At 37.9% G+C, this 17,360-nt stretch overlaps 2 protein-coding genes across 8 annotated transcripts in view; one reads left to right on the top strand and one right to left on the bottom strand.

The window, feature by feature from the left end:
- AKAP7 (A-kinase anchoring protein 7) overlaps positions 1-17,360 on the top strand; it is an 82,415-nt gene that overhangs the window by 15,710 nt on the left and 49,345 nt on the right. For all 4 annotated transcript variants that reach the window (XM_053973500.1, XM_053973498.1, XM_053973499.1 and 1 more), the window contains exons 5-6: positions 1,381-1,541; positions 8,244-8,356. In XM_053973500.1, coding sequence (XP_053829475.1) covers positions 1,381-1,541; positions 8,244-8,356 — 274 coding nt within the window. The remainder of the gene's footprint in view (positions 1-1,380; positions 1,542-8,243; positions 8,357-17,360) is intronic.
- On the bottom strand, positions 1,339-15,889 carry MSH5 (mutS homolog 5). 4 transcript variants are annotated; one of them, XR_008436263.1, is made up of 4 exons: positions 15,679-15,889; positions 10,758-10,906; positions 10,467-10,567; positions 1,339-1,426 (listed from the first exon to the last, which is right to left on the bottom strand). XR_008436263.1 is itself a non-coding variant. In XM_053973497.1 (2 exons), exon 2 carries the CDS (start codon positions 15,145-15,147, stop codon positions 12,712-12,714), a length of 2,436 nt encoding a protein of 811 aa, XP_053829472.1. In that variant the 5' UTR covers positions 15,679-15,889; the 3' UTR covers positions 12,289-12,711. The 4 variants fall into 4 exon arrangements, 1 of the variants encoding a protein (XP_053829472.1); XR_008436262.1 differs by lacking the exon at positions 10,758-10,906; XR_008436264.1 differs by lacking the exons at positions 1,339-1,426; positions 10,758-10,906 and adding an exon at positions 8,507-9,705.

Raw genomic sequence — 17,360 nt, 5'->3', positions numbered from 1 at the left:
TCTGACAGGTAGAACCAGTATTAGATGGTGTTTTTGAAAGATTTTGAAGTACAGCACATAAGGAAGACACAGGAACAGGCTTGTCTAACAGTGATAAGAGGGTAGGTAAGTGACGGAGACTACACTTAGAGTAAAATATCTTCGCCAAGGAACAAGGAATGTTGGTGTTTAAAATGGTTATAAAGGAACTAAAGTACTTCTAGCTTATAGATTAAAGCCCTCTAAAAAGACCACAGGAGGGCTCTATCAGTGAAGGATATTCTGTCATGTAATCAACCTTCATGTGTTTCTTAACTTGGCCTAGGTTCCAGTTAATGCACAGTTCAGATCAAGAGTCCACCTTGTTAAACACAATGGGAATGTGTAGAGATTCTTGGAATTGTACAGGTTTTGATGAAATTATTTAACCTACTGTAGAAATCGGTGATTGCTTTCATCCAGCTAAAACAGAAAAAGTAAAAAAAAAATGCCTCTTCTGAGCATTTTTAACCTATTACTGCCATCTAGCGTTTATAAAGTCTGCATTGATTTGGGGAAGAGATTAAAATCAGGTTAATTGAATAGAATTAAAACTGTGAGATGTGAGAAATCTTTTAGAAAACACTAAAAATGTTTATGTGGTTTTTGTTTAGAATTTAAATCACTTTAAGTGCAGGTCAAAACAATTATTTCATGTAATTGTACATACACTTGATGTGGCTAATTAAGATGATCATTAAAAGATTTGTACCTTGTTTTTGCAGTTATAGTGTGCACGCCTCTTAGCTCTTACAGAAAGTAAATGTAAATTGAGGCTGTACCTCTTTTAATAGCAGTTCTTCATGAGCTTAATTGTGATTTCTGTGTAATTTTATCATTACATAGGTAATGTTACATCTGTTTATAATTTAACTGACACTGTTGTAACTTGGACTGAAGAAGAATCTTAGTTCAATTGACATATCAGGAAAGGAAAAAATTTAATTTAAGAATGGAAAACTAAATGCTTCTGAGTAATCATCTTATTTAAATGGGATTCACAAAGTAATAGGAACACTGTCATGTTAGTATCTGGATACCTTGAGGACTGAGATAAACTCTTTTGAGGAATTACACCCACTACTAAATCTGCTTTTATTATTGGTTTGGTTTTACAGCACAGTGTATGAACCACTTTACCTTTATAAAAAGGTGGTAGTAATAATAATAACAACAACTGTATTGATAGAAACTAGTCCAAAAGTACCACAGTAGATAATAAATTGGTACTAAAAAAATCTTTGTTACATTTATTGATGTAATATCAATAAATATTGATATTACATCAATAAATATTAACAATATTAACAATATTAACACCAGAAATTCATTTGACATTGGTCTTTTCTTTCTTCTCAACAGAGCAGTTGGTGCTCTTGCTGACAGCAAGGTTTTTGTAGATGATCTCCTGAAAGGAAAAAGAGTGGATTTGTCTTTTCAAGGAATTGATCACTTCAGAAATCAAGTTGGATTTGTGAATTTGGCAGAAAATTATCATACAATACTGCTTAAGGAAATAGCAGGTACAACTTGTCAATCTAGTTTTAAGTGTTTTAAAGACTTCTCAACAACCTCAGTGAGAATGGAGCACAAAGATAACTAGGTGCTAATTTAGTCAATAGTAATTTACCTTAAACAGCTGTAAATGCTACATAATTAATTTCCTGGTCTAATTTGCATATTTCAAAATGATGTTAATGAATTACAGACAGTACTGTTCTCTGATAACTTTTTATTTAGTATATGTAAAAAACATAGTGCAAATCTGTAAGTGGGATGTATAGACTCCACGCTACCTTGTTTTGGTCCTATTTTTATCTGCCTATGAGTCTATACTTAAACTATGTTGTTTACAGATATTTAATAAAAATTCTCAAAGAACAGTACTGTCTGTAATTCATTCGTGTCCTTTAAAACTATCCTGGCAATTCCAACTATTCCTTGGAAAGATTCTTTAAAAGAGTTTTTCAGTATTGATGAATTATCTTTTGTGTTCTGAGGAATGTGAGGTCACACCATTTTTTAATAGAGCAAATAACCCATTTTGCAGAGCAGCAAGGACTGCTGCTGTCACACTACCTCTTTGCAGTCCAGTACAGAGGGAAAAAGTGAAAAAGTTCTTTATTAATACTGTGTTTTCTCTAGCAATTCATTAGTTTCATTTCTGAAGTGCAGCTGGTTTGACCTTTTACAAAGACCTCAGATGAATTTATTAAGGAATCACTGTTTTGCTACTTCAAGATTATGTATGGCTTCTGCTATGTTCTATGTGAATTTTGATTTCATGTTGTTATTTTGTGTTGTACATGAATAAAGGAGAAATATTGAAAACATAGTCAATAGAAAATAGATGAAGTTAAATTAGCTTCTAAATTATAGGAAACCATTTTGTTCTGTAAATTATACAGAGAAATTGTTTGATAATAACTTCTGAATGTGGTCATTGCATGCCTGCTAATACCAGTGTAGATGTAGGTTTGCCAGAGATGGAAGTCCAGGAAAAGCAGAGCTAATGTGAATCTTCTGTTTGTTCTGATTTCCCAGTTACTTCCCAAAAATCCATTAAAAGACATTAGCATAATTTAATTATCTACCAGGAATAGTGTTAAACAGTTCTGACAGAGGTTTGAAGAGTATTTTAATAACTGTTTGTCAAAGTCTTTTTAGAAATTGTGTGCTTACATGACATATACAATTACAGGACATTTTAAAAAACTTTCTTCTGCTTTGCTGCACCACAGAATATTTGAAGGACTGTTGTGGTTTAGTTCCAGCTGACAGCTCAGTCCTGCATAGCCACTCGCTCACTCTTCCCCAGCCATTTGGGGGAGAGAGTTGGAGGAGTAAATGTGAGAAAACTTGTGGGTTGACATAAAGATAGTTTAATAGGGAAAGTGAACAGCATGCACTCGAGCAGAGCAAAACAAGGAATTCATTCACAGTTTCCCATGGGCAGGCACATATTCAGCTCTTCAGTGATTCAGCAGGGCTCTATCACTAAGAGTGACTTGGGAAGACAAATGCCATCCTCCATCCTTCTTCTTTCCCCAACACTATAAATGCTGAGGGTGATACCATACAGTATGGAATATCTCTATGGTCAGTTGGGGTCAGCTGTCCCAGCTGTGCCCCCTCCCAGCTCCTGTGCATCTCCAGCCTGCTTGCTGGAGAGGTGGGCTGAGAAACAGGAAAGGTTTTGGCTCTGTGCAAGTGCTACTCAGCAGTAACTAAGACATCCCTGAACGATCAAACCTCTGTTCAGCATAAATCCAAAAAATAACCCTATACTAGGTACTATGAAGAAAAGTACTCGCCAAAACCAGCACAAATACTAAGTGAATCTGGAAAAAGTAATGAAGTGCTTGGTTTTTATTTTGATAGCTACATAGTAAATGCTGCTTGCAGCTGATAAAAGTAAATAAGTGAATCCTGGTTTTTTACCTACAGGATTTGCAGATGTTGATTTTATGGATTAATGATGCATGTTATGGTCTGACCATGAGAGGGAGCTTGTATTTCACAAACAGAAAAATTACTCTTCTGTTTATGCATACAAATGTTTCATTTGCTTTTGGTCTTCTGATTTTAAGAAATGTTGTTTTGTTGGCTTAAATACTTTAATACAGTTAGGACTTCACTGCAGTACTACTGTCAGTTAGGCTGACATGCAGTACAACTAACTTAGTAATTTTCTTTAACTTCACTTGTGTATAAATGACATTTAGTCTAATCTCTTCAAATTGATTTCCTAGAAGTCCACACTAGAGAGTGAGAGAAACAGAAAGCGAGTCATACTGCCCATCTTCTTCTCTAGATACATTACAGCTTTACTTGAGCATAAACTTACATTGCCACCATATCAAAGCAATCTGACTCCTTTGTGCAGCCACATGGAGAATTCAGCTGTGATAAAATTAACATTTTTACCTTTGCCAGCTAATTTTTAGCCTATTTAACTTGCCCATGAAGTTTACTGTATAGCTATATATCTGCTGGTAGAAAAGATAGGAGCAGTGGCAGTCATGGGGCTGGTGAGGAACAGTCTATTCTGACAAGGATGATAGTTTAAAGCTCATCAAGGATGAGCTTCTTTAAAAATCGTGAATCCACACATTCAGCATCCAATTGAGGGTGAATTGCATTGCCCTCCCTTCAGGCAGCATAGGGAAATAGTTTAATTCAGTTAATTTAGTTCACTTTAGTTACAGATGGCTGGAGCTGTGATAAATGAATTTTGCCTCTTGTCAGTTGTTCTTAGGTCATTTCACATGATGAAAAAATTTGGAACTCAAAAGTATTGTAATTTTCCATTAGAAGAACTGATTTGTACAAAGTGAACAAAAAGATGGCAGTCCAAATTGCTGTTGTTTAGTTAGGTGGACTGGAAGTATTCTCTGAAATGATGAAATGATTCTCTGAAATGATGAAATGATTCTCTGAAATCATACTGAAAGCGAGGACAGCAAATGCTTTTAGATTTTGATCTACATTGTTTTTCATATTGTGCTGCCTAAAACTGAATTACAATATCTCTGATAAATAACTCACTAAAATGAAGCAATATGCTTATGGTGGTTTAAAAGAAGGTGCTATCACCCCCTTCTTTTTGTGGTCATAACAAACTTGTAGGGAGTATTAGAATGGATTGAAGCCAGTATATAAGAAGAAAGTTTTATTAGGAAGTTCTACTTATGTTTCTTTTTCAGTTTAGGACTTTACCTTCACATTGTCACTATCTTGTAAGGCTTAGCTTATGTACTGACATGGGTATGAAGTGGGGATTGCTAGGCCCAGCTGCTCCCATGCATCCCACTTTATGAACAAGCTCATCTTTCTTATGTGTATGTGTGTGGTGATGGAGAGAAACAGAACAACCCACACATACTCCTGATGAGTGCTTGAAATAACAATATAGCTCGCTGATACATGGCAGTGGTCTGGGACAGTGACAGCTCACTGTAGAAAAGTCTAGCTAATACACAACCAAGGAGCAGTGGACGAACTACTGGGAAACTGGCTTGACTGGCTTATCTTTTGGCCCATCTCTTAAAAAACCCTAAGAACTTAATAATTTTAGCATGGCTTAACATGATAGTTCTAATGGTAAGTTATCTACGCTCAACTTTTCTTCATTTCCAAGTGTAAAGTCAAAAAAAATTCAGTAAAAAGACAGAATACCGTTTCTAAATTATAAACCTTTTAATTGAAGGAACATGGTTTTGAGACAAGAAGAAATTAATAGTCTGGAAGTATACATATGTAGCAGGTTTCTCTATCTAATGAAGTCTTTGGAAAGAAGATGGCCATTTGTATTATGGAATATGGCTCAATAAGCAATTTTACTATGAATTGGTCTGTATTGATCTAGCTGTTGGATTTTTGAGCTTTTCCCATGTAAAGTGGTTCTGAGTAAGCTTCATATATCACATTTCCATTCTAATTATAGGGAAAGAGTTATCTAATGGATTCAGCTGCATCCAGTGTAAGAGGCAGATGACATTCAGTAATTCTGACATTATAAAAATGAGGTACAAAATGATATTACAGAGTACTTCAAACTGCATGAAAGGCAGTCTGAAAGCTGTCCAAAAATTTGTTCCAGGAAGTCATTGTGCTTGTAAAAATAGCTTTAACATTTCTAGGGTATACTTTGAAGCTGCAAACATCAGTCAGCCTGAGGCTAATAAAGGAAAACACAGATTTTGTTTGATTTTTCACTCTAAGTAGTAATGATAATGTCTGGAGGAAAGATGGAGGATACTCATTTGTCAAAACCCCTGGGCATTGTCTATTTTTCTCATCACTGGCCTCTAATTTCTTTCAGCTAAAGTAATTCCCATCATAAACTTTAACTTTTGTGCATTTGCCAGTCAACAGATCCACTTTTATGCTGTCTCATAAGCCTAGAACTTTCCCTTGCCCACAGCATCCATGTGTCCTTTCCAGTTTCTATTAAATCCCTTCTTGTAGCCACTTCTTCAAAGAGTTTAATGGATATTAATAGCATTACATTATCTTGTAACCTTCCTGTGCTCTCAGGAAAACATTTCTCTTTATTTCTTTTTTTCCCCTCCACTTAGTCAGATTTCATTCTATTTTCATTATTTTTGAAGAAGGAAACACGGAGTTAATTATGTTCATAAGTTACCTTAACCAGTAAAATGTCACACTTTCTGTACACTTTCTGGGGTTATCTTTAGTCTCAGCAAGCCCAATGTCTTGAGCCTGTGATGTTTAATATGTCTGTGCCGTGACAAAGCTGTGTGCAAAGTCTGATGCCCCTGAGAACATGTGTAGACACACGCCTACACACAAGTAAAACTGTTATGTTTAAAACTGCAGTCTCTCTCTCCATGCTTTTCTCTTCTGACCCAGGTTTTCATTGTTTTTTCTTGATTGGAATTGCCAGATATGAAAGAGGATTTTGGAAAGATAAATCGACCAGATATCGAACAAAGCTATTTCGCACAAAACGAAGACAGGCAGGCCAGTGGTTCTGTTCAGCAGGGTAAAGTGCAGGTGCCCAGCTGTCCCGCCCAATTCCCACACAGTCACAGCACTGTGTGATCAGTCTGTCCTGCTGAGATCCCTGAGTTCACAGTCCCGTGATCAGAGGCACATTGGCAAGCCTCTGCTCTGATACTAAGCTTTTCCCGGAGTTAGGAGGGGACACCTGGAGAGGTGCAATTCTTCATCGGCACAGATTCTAGTTGCAGATTGTCAGATAAGACTGCATGGCCTAAGATGTGATGGCAGAAAAAAATTGGAGTTTTCAAAGGGGAAAAAAAAAAACTGCTATGCACAAGATGAAGTCAGAACATCACATGGTAATGTAAACCTGGGTCCAATAAGATTTACCCTTTGCTGGAACATCAGTGTCAGTGGGTCCCCAAATGGTGCCGTTTAGAGAATAGATACGGGAGCCAGAGAGCTTAGTGGGGATTCAGTGTAAATTTAGAAATGTCTCCCACAGACAAAATTTAAAATAATACAAGTAGGTCAGCTGTACTTCTGTTATTTGCTTCCTGATGTGATGCTGTTTCTTCCAGGTGCCACAAAGAAGACTGTTGAACTATCAAGCAAAAAAATAATATATTTAAATGAACATACATTGTTTTGTTAAGGGCTGATTAAATTTATGTGATAGGATTGATAATTTTCCCCCATTTTGAATTTAGTTTGATTGTGTGAGTGAGCTAGACCTACACCTAGTGAAAAATTGGAAGTTGTACTTGCAAAGAAAAAAAAAAGCTTAAGGTTTTTCTGTTTTTCAGCAATTTTTTTTTCAGCAATTTTTCTGTTTTTCAGCAATAGAAATACTCTATTTGCCAGTATTATTTTTATCACAGTTTTTTTGAATTTTATCTAAACCTTTTTTCAAACAGAAATTTTTCACATTGAAAGTATTTAATCTAAAAAAAACCCCATAGAACACAATTCAAAAGTTGAAAGTATTTAATTTAACAAAAACCCATAGAACATAATTCAAAAGTTACACTGAAATTTATTTCCAAGAAATTAAACATTACATTGCGCAGATGAGTTGCAAAATAGTAAACTAGGTCAGTGTTGTCGAGTTGTTTTGGCCTGGACTATAAACAGATAAAAGTAGGAAAAAGTACATTAAAAGTAGGAAATTAGCTCAGAAGGCAACAGTGAAGCTTTAAAACCCAAGCAAAAATCATCAGCACACCTAATATGTTCTCTAATGCTGGCGTGTTACTCCAGTGTCAAAACTTAGAGCTTTCACTTCCAAATTTCCTTTGGTCTGAGTGGGAGATTACCCAAATACAGAACATAGAAGTCACCACAGAATACTGTTTTTGAATTGAGAATTCTGTTACAGAGTTTTCCTGAAGATTCCCACACTTCTAGTGAGAGTGACTCCTGAACAGTGCTAATGTTGAGTCTCGATTTTGATAGCAAAATCAGACAGCATGAACAGCTTTCTAAATGCCATTATTTAACTGATATTAACTGCAAATATTTCACATGAAATATTATATCAATTTTCACAGGAAATAGTATATACCTCTGAAGGAATAATATGTACCCTTGAAATTAAGTAGAAATCTCCCTGCTTTTTAGTACTTATCATCTTGTTTCTTTCATGTGAAGCACCCATGTGAAGCATGTGAAAAGCTCTAAAATTACATTTGAAAGCACATTTTAAGCATTACATTATGTAATATCTTTGTATTTATGCAATTTTCTCCTCCTGTCAGAGACTATGAAGAAGATATTTCAAGAAAAGGGGATCATGGCAGGAGAAGAAAGAGGTTTTAAACCACATCTGACCTTCATGAAATTGTCAAAATCAACAGAGCTACGTAAACAGGTGAGCTCACATTTCACATAGCTCAGCAGCAATCTAGAAAGTTTAATTTGGAGATGGACAGTGTTGTTTATGCTGTAGCATCATATTTGCTACTTTGAACCAGCTGAAGAGGTAAGACTTTAACACTTGGCTTTTAAAGAAATAATTTAAACAGTCCTGTACTGTAATTTACCACTCTTGATATTCTCAGTGCAGTAATATCATGGTCTGTTTTCTGTTGGGAAATTAGGCAAGACCAAAGGTTAAAAGTACTTGTTCAGAGTTGCAGAACTCTTATTAAGTGGTAGATTGTATGCATGCAGTTTGTTTGCTGAATTTTGCTACTGTATAGGAGAAAATGAGCAAATAAACAGTAGAATTTCTGTTTGGATTATGCATAGTAGGCAGACTGTTAGTTCCCTACCGAATATGCTTTGGTGAATTTCAGAGTAATGAGGAAAAACTATATTAATAAATATATATAAGTTCATATATCTTCTATATTCTCTCTTGCAGGCAGTTATTTCTTGCCTACTAGGGTTTTTTTTTGACAAAATACACAAATACATGAAAATAGGATATAACTGTGATTAAAATATATAGAAGCAATACTAGTGTACCTTTTTTTAAATTTCATACTAATTTAACTCTAGTACTGTATTATTTAACACAAGATATACATCCATACATTTTTTTTCTGACATTGTGTAGAATGTTTTATGTGATTTTTTAACATTGACTAGGAAAATATTTTTCAGAAAAAATATTTTAAATAAGAACTAAAGTACATAAAACTAATCTTTTAAGTTGATTTTTCCTCAATAGTGGATTAAAGTTAATAATCAAGCTTTAAATTTTAGTTAGAAATAGCTCTAAAAATGCTGAAGGTGCATGTTTTAATTAAGTAGTATTTTGAAATCAGTAGAAAGAAGGTAGTGAGATTTGAGATACATCAAGAAAATATGAGGGTGTGCATACTTGTTCTAAAATAGAAATAAAGACTTAGCCACAGGATGCAGGTGGGTATAGATATTAAATTTGTAAACTCACTGAAGCTTTTCCTTGAAATGATAGTTGGGTTTTAAAATGCTAATTTTAAAAAATCCACAGATCTTCTAGAATATCAGCTCTTCAGTGATTTAACTGGTTAAAACATCTGAGACAATCAGGGTGGGATTTTTGCTATTCTGTATTTTTACTGTTTTTTGGCTGGTTGGTTGTTTCATTTACATTTATCTACCTTCCATGAAATATTAGCCAGGATGCATCCTTTCTGTTCTGATATTCACTGCTGCTGACAGAACCAGGTCAATGTCATTCCAAATCATCTTCCTGAGCCCTCCATAATGCTGGATAATGCATATGATCTACTGCATAGGAAAATATTATGTATCAAAAATCTGTACATTTTTCTGTCAATTCAGTGTGAGGCATCAGTCTTTACTCTAATTTTTTCTTTCATTGTGTTCCTGCATTTAGTTAGATAGTTTCATGCACTTACAGAAAACAGTAAATAAAAACATGTATCATAAAAGGAGTAATTATTTGGCAGTACATTTTAATACAGTGTCTAATTGCATTTTCAGATCATACAACAATATGAAAAGCAAGAAAAGAGACGTGGATGAAGGTTACATGAGCAAACTTATAAAAGAGCAAATAGTACTGAAGTGGTTGATTATTGGTCTCAGCCATATCTTTATATAAGTATATTAATTTATTTTTTTAATGTAAGCTTCCTTATTTGAAACAATATTCTGTTAAGTCACCTTCCTCTCAATGACATCTAAATTCCACCCAAGTTATATTTTAGGGGAAAAAAAAATCTGTTTTTTAAACCTTAATATAACTGAAGTAATTTTGAAATGCATATATTCTGTAGAGATTTCACCTTTCCCAAAGTTAAAAATTATATTTACAAAGCAAAGAGTTTGAAAATTCAGAATTAGTAAAGATCTCAAGAAATAAGGTTTTCACTTTGAAGGCACATAATTAAGCTAACAATGATAAATCTAAAAAACTTGGAAACAGATATTAATAAAGGATGAAAGTGTGAAATTAAGTGGATTAGAAAAGAGCTATCTGGTTTACTGTACCCCCTTCAGCTTCTTAAATTAAAGGACTTATTTACCTACTCAGAAGTGGGACCAACTCATTCTTCATGCTTAGTTGGACATTTCTCAGATCAGATGTGCCACTGAACACTTCCCCAATAATGTGCTCCTAGATGTCCTTGTGGAAGGAGACAAAGGGATATAATTTACTTGCACATGTTCAGCTATTTCCAGAATTATTTGAATGAGAAGAATCCTGGGTTATCATCATTACTTTCTGTGCAAAGAACCTAATGAAGCACAACAAAATAAGCAACTGGAGTTTTGCACTTGAAAATAATGTTTCTGTTCCTGCTTCCCTCACTCACCTCCTAAGTTGCCACCAGTCAGTCACAAGCCCTGTGTTTTCCATTTGTCCACATTCCTGTTTCTTTCAGGGTGTGTTGTGAGACACTTCATAAATGCTGTATGATGTTTGAAGGTCCTTTGATACCTAGTACTGCCAGAACTGCAAATGCTGTGAAATGAATTTCATAAGTAGAAGATGACTGACAGCTAAATTGCTCTGATGGAATCTACTTAATTAGTGCAGAGTATATGCCTAGCCTAGACAGCGGTTGACAACAAGAAATGCCAAAATGATAAATCATGAATCTTTTGTATATTATATTCTTTTGTACAGTGTATCTTTAAGATGCTGCATGTATAGATAGTAAAAGAATATTTTATTGAGAAAAATATTTGTATTTGCAACACTTCTGAGTATTGCAGGGGCCTGTTCAAGGCCTGATGCAGTGTTGCCATTCACTTCAATGGTGACATCATGATACCAGATATTATGCAGACAGTATTGTTATGATTGCACTGGAAATGGCATGAAATGCACTATTCAGTAATTTATTACTGTATTTTTAAATGTAAATTATGTTAAACTTCTGTCACTTTCCAGTTTCATACAGAAATAGCATAAGGTATTTATTTGGTAATAATAATAGTTTCCATTATCATCAAGGAGGAAATTCCACACTGAAACAAACCCAAAGCAGTGTCTCCAATTATACCTCTTTTTGATGTATGCTGATATTCATCTTTTTGCTATCTTCAGCCAGATATACCAGATAACATGTTCACTACTGATAATTACTAAGGGATTTAATTTTTGTTTAATCTAAATTTTCTCTCAGTTTATGTGACATTCATATTTTTGGCTTCTTGAAATTACATAGATGAGAGATGTAGTATGTCTTTTATTTGCCATAATGTAAGTGGTTAGAGCAAGTTTTGGCAGACAATAAGCTATCTAATGTCTCCTCTGTCTTATTTACATGAGGAATATCAGGCACTTGCCTGGCTGCAGGAAAGATTATTGCTTTGATAGTGTTTAGATATGGCTCTTGCATCATTAATTTGTTAATGAATTTTTCTTGCATATGCATACATAAAATACTATGTTCAGTAATGATCCTCTGCATGACAAGAGAAGTGAAAGGGAATCCTCCCTTTGTGGTATTAATCCTCAAATGTTAATAATTGAAAATAGAATAGAAAATGTGGATTTCTCTCTTACATTCCTAGATTTGTAATTTTGCCTTTATTTATACCCATGTGGCACAGACACATAGAATGCATGATACAGCTGTATCATACAGGACCTTAAAGAAGAGAACAGTTCTCAGTAAAAGTAAGGTACTTCCATTTATCAGTCCCCACTGAATCTGATCACCAGCATTCTTTTTATATCTAACCCCTGGGATCTCTGGCATTTGGACAGAAAAGCTGGTATAAGAAAAGCCACAGAGCCATTAAATCCGTCTGCATTGCTACTTCTGGCAGTCTCTATGTTAGTAGTTTTTATTCTGACAACTGTTAATTGTTAGTACAAGAGTCTGAGCTGTGTATTTATTTGGAATCTTTTATGCTGATCCTAAAATGGTTGAAACCATCACTTTGGCACAATATGAAACAATAAACATGTTCCTTTAATAGTCTTCTAAGACTAGTAGAAATGTGTTGTGATTTTTCTGCAGTATATTTTTTAATCTGAGGTTCCAGCAACAGGGACAGAAAATGCACAAAATGAGTGACCCAACACCTGGAAGAGGTTCTTAAAAATTCTTCCTCTTCATACACTCATATGATACACCATATTGCAGGGATATGTAAGTACTTGGTTTAAACAAGAAGAAGAAGGAAGGACATGACAGTTTGTTGCAAGCTAAATGTCCTGTGAGGTGTCATGTTATAGTGATCGTTCTGTTAAGTTCTGTTTAAAGACTGTCCATGGTAGATATGATGCAATCAATGTATTTACACATACCCTTGCTACAGGACTGAGGCTGCAGAAGGCAACACCTCTTTAGACATGAACTCTTCCAAGTCCACTTGGGGATCGTCAAGGTCTATGCAAAGAAACTTTTCCACAACAGACTTGCATTTTTCCATCCTATCACATTTTGAAGGATTATCAAGACATTTGATAGGTTTTCCATTGCGAATCAGTTCTGATACTTCCACTCCTCTTTCAATAATTTTGGCTGGCATTCCTGCTAATGCAGCAATATTGGCAGCATGACTAATGGTGGACATGCCCTGTTTGATCTGATAGAAAAATATCAATTCCTCTCCATCTTGATGGGTCTCCATGGTCAGGTACTCCAGAAGAGGTGTGTCAGGCAGGAGTTCTAGCTGCATTAAACTGTGAAAATTAGTGGAGACAAAGACCTGTGGACACTGTGTTCCTTGTCTGATCCAGTACCTCAGGACAGCAGCCAGAAGGGACAGGCCATCCAGTGTGTTGGTGCCTTTACCAAACTCATCAATAAGTACCAGGGACCTCTCCGTGGCATTGTTTACAGCCTTGGCAACCTGGTTAAGATCAATCATGAATGTGGAGAGCCCTACAGAAACTGATTCCCTACTGTGGATTCTTGTGTAAATCCCATCAATTACTCCAATCTCTGCCTCTGCTGCAGGGACATAACTGCCAATTAGAGCCATGAACACTATAAGACCTACTTGTTTTAAGTAAACACTCTTTCCAGAAGAGTTGGGCCCTGTGATGATCTTTATTCGTCTGGTAGCCTCGCCACTGTCCACAGGATTGGCCACAAAAGTCTTTGCACATAGTTCCATGAGTGGATGCCTTCCGTCCTTGATGTGGAAGCCGTGGCGGTGAGTAAAGCGAGGTCGGCAATAGGCGTTCTCCCGGGCCATTGCTGCCAAGGCTAGCAGCACATCCAGGTGTGCAGTGTACTCAATCACGCTGTTAAGTACTTCAGACTTCTCCAAGATCCTTATCTGCAGCTGATGCATGATGAGTGTTTCCTGGTCTCTGATCTCACTGTGCAAATCACCCAGCAGGTTGTCTAGCTCCTTGGTCCGGGCACTTCTGTAGTGCAGTTTATCATCTGACAAGAACATGAAGTCCAAGCCTTCAATTTCAAAGTCGGTCTTATCCACCATATTTGGTAGGCGTGGAATGGAGAGAAGGAACCCAATCAAAGGAATGTAGATCACAGAACAGGAGGGAATGTGATTGTCCAAAGTCTCCAGTTCTTTTTGTGCCACTTCTGTAAGGAAGTCTGGCAGTCCCATCAGCTTTCGTTTCTTCTCATCAATTGTGGCATCTACATTGGGTCTAACAGTGAAGCGGTTCTCTGAGAGGCTGCCTTCAAAGTCTACCACTTTGCTGATCAGGTTAGCAATGTAGTGCAGATCATCAGTGAAGACACGTGAAATAGTCTGAAAAAGTTCAATAGTGTTGGGCAGAGAACGACATGTGTCTCTAAGGCACACTGCATTGTATGCTGTCTTATACAGTGCTTGCCAGTCACTAACTTTTGTGTTGGAAAGAGTCATTCTCTTTAAAATAAGAGGCACATTTTTAATATTCTTGAGGCAGTTTTGAAGAGTGAGGACTGTTTCATGATTCTGAGCTAGCAGGAAGAAGTTGATAACATCCAGCCGTTTGTTCAGCTCTGTCATGTTCTGGGTAGGTCGTGTGAGCCACAACCTCAGCAGTTTTTCTCCCCATTTGCATCTGCAACGGTTTAAAATTCCAAATAAGCTAAATCCTTCTTTTAGTCCACTGGATAGCTTGTACACAGAAGGATGGATATCACTTTTAAATATCTGCAGGACACAGTAAGTGTCTTGGTCCAGATTCACAGTATCTGACAGCACAAATTTTTTAAAGGCCAAAATAGGAACTGCTATACTGCTGTCTTCGAGTTCAACTCCAACCCTTCTTCTGTCTAGAAACTTAAGGAGGCCCCCCAAGGCTCGTATCATGAGTGGACTCTCAAAAGGGATGATTGAGGACAAATAGAGAATTTTCTCTGTAGCAGTCATATGAGATGGGATAAATGGAAATGGCCTAGACAGGATCCGTTGCTTACTGACTTCCAGACCAAAATCTATGTTGGGAAACAGGACAATTTCTGGTTTTCCTATGTCTTTATCACCAGCAGTTGCTTTTAGGTTGGTCAGGAATTTGGCAATATTCTGGTCCTGTTTTGCACTGGTCACTATGCATTGAGGGTTAAGTTCGCCAATCACTTTTTGCAGTAGCTTGAGGTCTTCATTATCAGGTATGTCAGGCATGAAGTAGACTGAGCAATCTTCTGTATCATAGTAAGTAATTGCCAGCTGCCCTGCATACCACAGAACAGACATATGTGTCTCCGAGCTCTCTTGCTCCTCTTGCTCGGGCCCAAGCGGTGGTGGCAAGGCACAGCTTATGGTTGATGTGGCACTCATCTGTTGACAAGAGGTATTTTTATTCACAATTCATCCAAATCGTCCTGAGAAGTAACTTTAATTGACAACAGGAAGTTAACAGGAAGTCAGTCTTCCATGCCTGGAGAATCTGAGATGCTACCAGGAATTAACTATAAATGTTCAAGTGAAAAGACACAGCCAATAACTACAGCCATTATTGGCTTCCAAGGAAGGAGTAACAGGGCTAACTACCAGCATTAGTTTTACAGTTTGTCTTTGTGTTCTTTATATTTTTTTAAGTCTGTGTACACCCAAGTACCCATAAATACAGTAACATGCATGGACCTGTATATCCATGTACAAAATCATCTCTCAGAGGTTTGTGACACACACCTGCGCTGACCATGCAGTGCAGCCCCATAGCCTGGCCATCATTTCAGGGTCGTAGCCCCATAATTATGCTGCACCATCACATGGCTCCAGTTGCTGTAGAAGCACATAAGGGATCGGAGGTACCAATCCCTGTCAGAACCTCACTTCCAATCCCCTCCCACTTTGCTCGCTACTCACCCTCCTCACCACAGAAGGGCAGCTGGTCTCAGCTGCTGCGCCTCCCTGCAGCCCAAGGGCGTTGTGCTATCCCCTTTCCCTTCCTCTCCGGGCGGGAGCCCGGCGCTCCGTCGGGAGGGCCCGTCAGGGGCCCGGGCCCGCCTCTGCAGCCGGGCCGGGCCCGCTGCGGTCCTGTCCCGGCTGGCGGCGGGGCCGCGCCGCAGGGAGCGACCCTCGGGCCGCCTGCAGGCCCCCGCTGGAGGGAGCACCTCAATGGTGTGCTGGGTTGTGCGGTGTGGCACACGGAGCCTGGAGGTGCTTGCGTCTCTGCTACCTGCGCTGTCACCACTGGAGCCTTCCTGCTCCTGATCCCAAGGCTGACGGTGGCAGTAGCTACGGGGCCTGCATGGGGTTCAACTGCTGGGATAGCGGGCTGCACTTTCCCAGAGACACGAGCAGGAAACCCAGACATAGCAGGGCTGCCAGAGGCATTCTCCTGGTGCTCTGGCAGTCCTGCAAGAGCTCCTCGTGCCGTGCTTCCCCAGGCCTGCGTTATTCAGCTGTGTCCTTTACAGGCATCGTCCATTACAGTGCTTCCTCGAGAGGCAGATGTCTTCCTCCTCCCCTTCCAGCACCAAACACTTCAAAGTGTGCTCTGGAGTATTCTTGTTTCTGACCCTTCCTCATTATAGCTTATCTTATTATCAGCATCTGTACTATTCCCACGTGGTAACAACTTTTCTCTTGCATCTCTACTGCTCCAGACCCTTTCAGTTAAGAAATGAGCCATAACCTTCCCATGCGCCTGCATTGCTTCATCCTTTCACATCTGACTGCAAGCAGCACTCCAGAAATTGTTCCAGTTACTAAAAATATCATGGTTTTCCCATGGCTGCTTTTCCAAGTACTTTTCAGTAGTGCATCACAAGCACAACTCAATTCCTAAGCATTCAACTTTTGATTCACACCTTAGCAACCTGTCTTTGACAAGCAACATCCCAATCTCTTGTAAATGTTATTTTTTTATTGGAGCATGAAGTTGTGATTTTTATCTTTTCTTCATTTCATTCCAGAAGAGCTCAAGGCTTCACATTTTGACAAGTGTTCTCCTGGCTGAAAAGGTCTTTTTTTATTACTAATTGATGTCTAACTGTATTTTCTAGAACTGTCAGGCAAAAAGCAGGGAATGATTATTTAATGACAGAATAACCTTAGTACATAAGGACTAGTCTAGCTATAGAATATAAAATGCTAAGTAATTACTGTGAGGAAGGAATAAATGTAGGCTTCCACGGAGATGCAGACTCCCAAATTTCCATTTCCTGAAATGAAAAGCATCCACCACTAGATGTCATGATTTCAGAGATTAAGGAAATGAAAAGACATTTGACCTTGGCTAAAGCAGACTTTACTTTTCACACTGATGATCTGCCAAGAAACCACAGGCAAACCGGGACTTTGCAGTTGTCCAGGGTCCAGGATGTTGGCCAGTTGACTGTGCAAATGCATGGGGGGCATGCAGAGAGGTTGGAGAAGAGCACAAAAGAGGAGGGGAAGGTGCAGGCTGCCAAAGGGGCCAGTCCTGTTTAAAATGAGGCTGGTGGGCACACCTGTCCAACTGATTGCCAGGGGCAAATGTCTGTATCCTCCTCAATGTGTGTATGGGGAGTGCAGGTGTTCACTGCAAAACTTCAAGCTGGGCC

The sequence above is a fragment of the Vidua macroura genome, chromosome 3 (assembly GCF_024509145.1).
Source record: "Vidua macroura isolate BioBank_ID:100142 chromosome 3, ASM2450914v1, whole genome shotgun sequence".
In the NCBI taxonomy this organism is placed as follows: Eukaryota; Metazoa; Chordata; class Aves; order Passeriformes; family Viduidae; genus Vidua; species Vidua macroura.
The sequence above is the reverse complement of the archived record's forward strand: the minus strand, read 5'-3'. Positions and strand labels throughout refer to the sequence as shown.

Excerpts from the sequence above, each read along its gene's own strand:
- MSH5 (XM_053973497.1), bottom strand. The coding sequence starts at position 15,147 with ATGAGTGCCACATCAACCATAAGCTGTGCCTTGCCACCACCGCTTGGG.